The sequence below is a fragment of the Stegastes partitus genome, unplaced genomic scaffold (genome assembly GCF_000690725.1).
Source record: "Stegastes partitus isolate 25-593 unplaced genomic scaffold, Stegastes_partitus-1.0.2 Scaffold1033, whole genome shotgun sequence".
NCBI lineage: Eukaryota > Metazoa > Chordata > Actinopteri > Pomacentridae > Stegastes > Stegastes partitus.
In genome coordinates this window covers 210,606-216,758 of record NW_007578764.1, presented here as the reverse complement: position 1 = coordinate 216,758, position 6,153 = coordinate 210,606, and the positions used below count along the sequence as shown (strand labels likewise).

At 44.7% G+C, this 6,153-nt stretch overlaps 1 protein-coding gene across 1 annotated transcript in view; it reads right to left on the bottom strand.

Annotated features, from left to right (window-relative positions):
* Nucleotides 1–58: 58 nt before the first annotated feature.
* fgd1 (FYVE, RhoGEF and PH domain containing 1) overlaps nucleotides 59–6,153 on the bottom strand; it is a 35,917-nt gene continuing 29,822 nt past the window's right edge. The window contains exon 19 of the mRNA XM_008295245.1: nucleotides 59–5,967. Coding sequence (XP_008293467.1) covers nucleotides 5,695–5,967 — 273 coding nt within the window. The 3' untranslated portion in view covers nucleotides 59–5,694. The remainder of the gene's footprint in view (nucleotides 5,968–6,153) is intronic.

Here is a 6,153-nt window from a genome sequence, read left to right as displayed (position 1 = left end):
GGTGTGTGTGTGTGTAAGCGGTTCTCCAGCAGCTCAGTCATCAGAAACAAGCAGCAGAGTTGCTTCCATACGTGTTTATTTCGTTTATAACATTTGTCATCTTGTTTTCTCACAGAGGTGCATGATGGGAAACAGACACCGACAGCATGGAAGGCAGTGGCCGGCCACTAACCGATAACCTGCAATCAATCGACTGATCAATAATTAATAGTACAACACAAAGGAGAAGACACATGGCGGCTGCTGGACCGGAGGAGGGACGGAGGACGGTGCCGTTGTCACAGCACCTCGGGTCCACTGGTTGCTACGGTAACATGAGGCCTATGCACTATGAAGCCAGCGGCTGTGGTTACCGTAGCAAAGCCGTCTCTGGAGACTCTGGAAATGACTTAGGAGTAACCGTGGTTACCATGGTAACATGGCAGCTCCAGATGCCCAGAAGGTCACTATGGCAACGAGTCAGAAGAAGTGGGCTGTGGCTAAGGAAATCATCTGACTGACGCCATCACGTAGTCCACTTCTGATTGGTTTGTTTGGTCTCCTGATGGTCTCCATGGTAACAGCAGCCATAAACAGCCCACAGCACCGTGATGAGAAGATCACTGACCAATGAATCAGCAGGAAATCTATTAAAAACGGAACGCTAACAGGAATCTGGTTTGGCACAAAATGAGTTCAAAAAAACTGTAAGAAAGTAGAACCAGTTCAGACTGCACAGCACCAGTTCAACCAGTTAATAACCAGCAGTAACTGACAGACTGTACCTGGCTGACCACTACCGAGTCCAACTGGTCCAAACCAGCTTCTTTCAGCTGCTTCAAAACCTTCAAACTTCCCTTTGTTGGTTAAATGCCATCACTTAACTAGCTGTAACTCGTTTAGACTGGTTGTATGTGGCTGTAACTAGCAGTAACCAGTAACTGGTCCGATCTAACCAGATCAGCAGGCTGCACATTCTTTACATTCAGTTTTAAACTGCTCAGAACCTTCTTTTAACAGTAAAACTGTCCAACTTCTGGTTTTACTGTTGGAACCGTTTGGGAACCAGCTGTAACCGGTTGTGGATGGTTCTAACTGGGGAGAGCACGTTGAGTTTTTCACTGACATGTCAATGGACAATAACAGAAACTGCTTCAACACAATTACAAGCTGAATAACAAGGAAATACATCTGCTAAAGTAATCCTCCATCATCTAATAACGTGGTCATCTCCAGGTCTAACCAGCTCTAACTAGTATCACCAGCTGCAGCTGGTTCTGAAGGGACATCCAGCCCAAAGAAACAACAGCAGCTTAAATACTGAATGCAGATCTGATATATTAACCAACAATTCACTGAACAAAGAGTGACTGATACAACACACCACTGTTCAACTGTACCACACACTGCTCAGGGCCAGTCAGAACCAGTCAGAACCGGTAAGAACCAGTTATGAGTGGTCAGGTCTGGTTAGAACCAGTCAGGGCCAGTCAGAACCTGTCAGAACTGGTCTCTCCAACCTTCAAGCTTCTCTGAAAACAGAAAAGATCTGAAAAAACTAAGAGAATCAGCCGCAGACACGTTTTCACCACATTGAAGCAGCAGGTGATGATGGGATCTATAAGGCGAAGCTACTGGCCATTTCCTTCCATTCCCACTGCTTTACACGCCTAAAACATGCTAAAAACACGCCGACAGCCAGAGCCACGTACAAACTGAGGGAGTGAGGTAGAAGTTAAAGAAAGACACATTTCCAGAAATGCGCCTTTCATAACACTTTTAGCTCAAACTCACATGTTTCAGGAGGTGTTTAGCCTAGCTTAGCAGGGGAAACTGTTAGCATCGTTCCACCAGACAAGTCAATGACCGTTCAATGAAAGAAGAAAATGATCAGAACATCTTGAACTTTCTGTAACTGGTTGTAGTTGGCTAAAAGTGGCTGTAATATTTAGCATTGTAGTTAAGGTGGTTAGTTAGAAGGCAAATTGCAGCCTCTTGTGCAATTTGCTACTGGCTAGTTTATGATAGCAGTGTTACCTTGTGTTGTGCATTTGACAGATTAACTGCCAGTAATAAATGAAAATTAGAATTAGCCAACAGCGAGCCAAGCTTCATCAAAAGTTGATCTGACTTCTTATCTTTGTGCTAAGCTAGGCTAGCCATGTCCTGATGCATTGTCTGGCTAAGGACAACACAGAGAACTTTAACCTTCACCCTGTTTAAGCGTGGAGCCAACATGGCCGCCGCGTGGCTCTGTCTGCGTGGAGAAACAGCAAGCGCTGACCTTTGACCTTGACACAGTCACATGACCGCCGGGTCTCGGGAGAATAAATTATATTTACAAAAACTTTTTCTTTTTGCATCAACTTGCATCAAGCAAACATCAAACACAGAAATATCCAACAACGATCTGTTCAGTTTGTCGAACAGCAATAATAATATTCAGAATATTTTTCACTATCAAAACACTTTGTCCAAAAGGAGTTTATATTGACAGAATTACTGAACCACTGCAAGTCAAAAGGAGAAAAACAACTAAAGTTCACTTTGTCCTTTCACATCAGATCTGCTCCATCTCATTCCTGGATCATCTGCAAGATCTAGGACACAGAAACCACCGAAAGGTTCAGTCCAGTCTCTGGTTCCTATTCATGTCTCGAACTCTCTTTAACTGTCTTCTTTCATCAAAACACATCATCAGTGTCCTTGTATCTCACAGAAGATTGTTTCCAACATTAGTTATTATTTCCTTCATTAATTATTAAATCATCTGGTCAATTAAGGTCAGAAAATCTTCTCAGAGTACAAGACTTCCAACGTCGGACCAACAGTCCAAATATTCAGAAAAAGAAACGAAGATTCAAACATGAGAAACTGGAAGCAGATACATTTCTGAATTTTAATTTAAAAAATAATGAATCACTGGTTTGACTGATTTGTTTTCAGGTCAACTAGGTGATTAACCTGTTAATCATCTGAGCTTCACACGTCCTCTCTCCATGACACCGACTGTTTAGAAGAAGACCTTTGGGGTCCTAATTCCATAGAATTGTGTAACTATGCAGTCATGTATGATAAACCCATTTTTCAACTTTAATTTTATTTATTTTTTTGCCACCTCACTATTGAAACATCAGCAGTGAAGTGATTGGGTTAGCCACTGTTTAGACCATAGATTCATTCATGAAGCAGGTGAGGAGACAGTTTCTCTGCTTTGTGTGTTTGTGATCAGAAAAGTTGGTCAGACTTCAAAAGCACTTGGACATCTGAGAACCGAACATCTGAAGGACATAAATATATTTCTAACAATAATCTCTGAACATTTCTAGGTCAAATAAAACTTTAAAATGCTGAGAGATGTTTCTGCAGGCCTCTGTGAGTTTAGAAAAACCTGCAGTACTGGTCTTCACCAGTAGAGGGCAGAGTCCACACCTCAGAGCAGAGGCTACTGGGAAACATCGTTCACCTCCTCACAGGCTGCTGATCGGCAGCTTGGAGGTCTGAATTTTTCTTCAGGGGAATTTGGCATTAAAATAGTTTAAGTGCATTTAAAGGGGCTTCTTCGGTCTCTTTAACAGTCACTTTATGTTCTGCTGAACTATTTGAAAACAAGAGAATCTCTTCTTCTTTAATCTCTTTGTGGATCCGTCCTGCAGCTGATGGACATCCGGCTTCAGCCGACATGTTTTCATTGATGAAAGTTGTTGTTTAACTGAGACCTGATGCTGGACCTGAGCCCAGCTGGGTCCACGTTAACTTAATCCCGTCAACAGACATGAATGTCCAGATTCTGCAGAACCCTGGAACTGTTTGTTTTCTTTCTGTTTAAGTTTTTTATATTTGCACTGCCCACAAGAACCGGCTTTGACATGCACCTTTGTTCCGAGACAATCAGCATTACTGGGTCGATGTCATGCTATGCGTCGGCGCTACAACGAGTGACCACCGGAACAGACTGGCAGTAATGCTGAGAGCTAGTAAGTCCATGTTCTCTGAATAAACAGGACTCGTCCTCCTGCATTAATGGAAGCATTAAAAGTGACGGGCAGGACGGGTTCTGTTCAGCGTTTAAGTCAGGTCTCATTCTGTGGACAGTTTGTGGGTTCTCCCATCAGCTTCTCCGGTTTACTGTCCATATTCTGTCTACAGGTTCTGAGGATGTTCAGGAACTCTGAGGTTATGTGTTTAATAGACAGGATCATGTTTCCATCGTAGGAACTTCCTTCTGAAATGGAGAACCTTCTGAGGTGCTCCGTTCTGCTCCCTGTGTTTCCACCAGAGGTCTCAGGGTCGCAACAGACTGTTTTCCACTGCAAGAACTTCGAGGTTGTTTTAACGTGAACCAAACATTTGTGCCAACCACAAGAACCGTCCCTCTAGAACCTCTTTCAGGGCCGTCTTCAGGGAGGAACAGAGTACCTCCTCCAGAGTAGGTACTAAAACCACCTGAAGACCGCTGTTTGCATGTGAGTTGAGTCCATTCTGAGAGGACAGATGCAAACAGCGGTTAAAGTGGTACAGAAAGGGCTGGTAGAGGTTGGAGATGATCACTAAGAGGAGACATGACCTGCAGGAGGACAAAGTGAAAGTTTTGAAGGCTTTTAGTTAACAATAAACCTTCTTCCAAGAACAAGGTGTGATCCACGTTGGCTTTCAGTGCAGGAACCTGAAGATCAATTTAGGGTGACCACAGACACCATCCCTGCAGAAGCTCTGTCAGGACAGCTTTCATGGTGACCAAAGGGCCTTTCCCCGGGTTAGGAACTAGAACTAGAGCATCTCTGACAACCTGCCGTGAGGGCCTTAATACTGATTGGTTAAACTCAGAGAGGACAACTTGTTGTCTGTCTTCTTGATGTTCTCATCCAGCAGCTTCTTCTGCTCTCTACCATCGCCATCAACAACAAAGTTCTCCAGATGTTCTAACAGAACAAACCTCTACTGTTTTGTTTCCTACATAGAACTGGAGTTGCATACAGGAACTGTTCGGTTCTACAGTGGAAACAGAAGGACCGAAAGAATCATCAAGGGTCAGTGGAAACGTTCTCCAGTTCCTGCAGTGGAAGTCGTGACACTGAGCGCCACCTTGTGGAAACACAGCTGACCAACTGGAGAAACCTGGACTCCTGGGAGGGTCCCTGCAGTGAAAGTTCTCGTGGAAAGGACATTGTTAGGAACTGTTAACATTAAATTCAGACACAACATGGAACACGTACAATGTTGTGCTTTATGTTGATCGATTGAGGAAACATCCAATCAGAAGCTCCAGACTGTGCAGCAGCCGATAGGTCATGGACTCCAACGCTGAACCCACCGATCCGTGTCCTGTTCAAATATTGTGCTGATTATTTTCTAAATGCTGGTTTGGTTCCAAAACGGATTTCTAAAACTAAAACCAGAAAACGCCTGTTGAAACAGAAACAATCAATTGATTATCAGCGCAGCTCCTGATCAATCGACTGCTCGTTCACTTTTAGGCTGCTTTGATTGGCGCTCTGGAAATGCTGTCACAGCTCTAGATGGAGGTGTCTCCATGGCGATGACAGCTGAGGATCGTGGGTAGTGTACAAAGTGACGAAGTGATGGATGGCAGAATGGACTGGTGTGAACTGATTTGTTCTGGTTGCATTTTCTTCTGTTTGTTCTGGTTCCAATCAGGATTGATTCTCTTCGAAAGGCCCCGCCTTCTTCGCTGCTGAAGGACCTCCTTCGGAATCACGTGTTCTCCCCCTCTGCTGCAGCAAGCTCCTCCCCCTCCTCCTCCAGACTCTCCACGATTGGTGGGTGCATCTGAGGCTCCTCCCCTCTCCCGGCCCTCAACAGAACATCTATCCAACGGCGCTGAAGCTCCTCCCCTTCAGCGCTGAAATAGAGGGTCAGGTGACTCTGGGAGATCTTGAAGGCGTGGCGTCGCTCCAGGCGGTCACATGACTCCGGCAGAGAGACCTCAAAGCCAATCAGAGGGACGCTGCGCTGAGCCTTCACGTCCTGCGGAGACATAAATACAGTCTGATTGATTGGTTTGCAGATGCATTCTGATTGGTTGGTTCATAGACGTGTTCCAATTGGTCGGTGTATAGACGTGTTCCGCTTGGTCGGTTTGTTGACACGTTCTGATTGGTCGGTTTATAGACGAGTTCTGATTGGTCAGTTTGTAGACGTGTTCTGATTGGT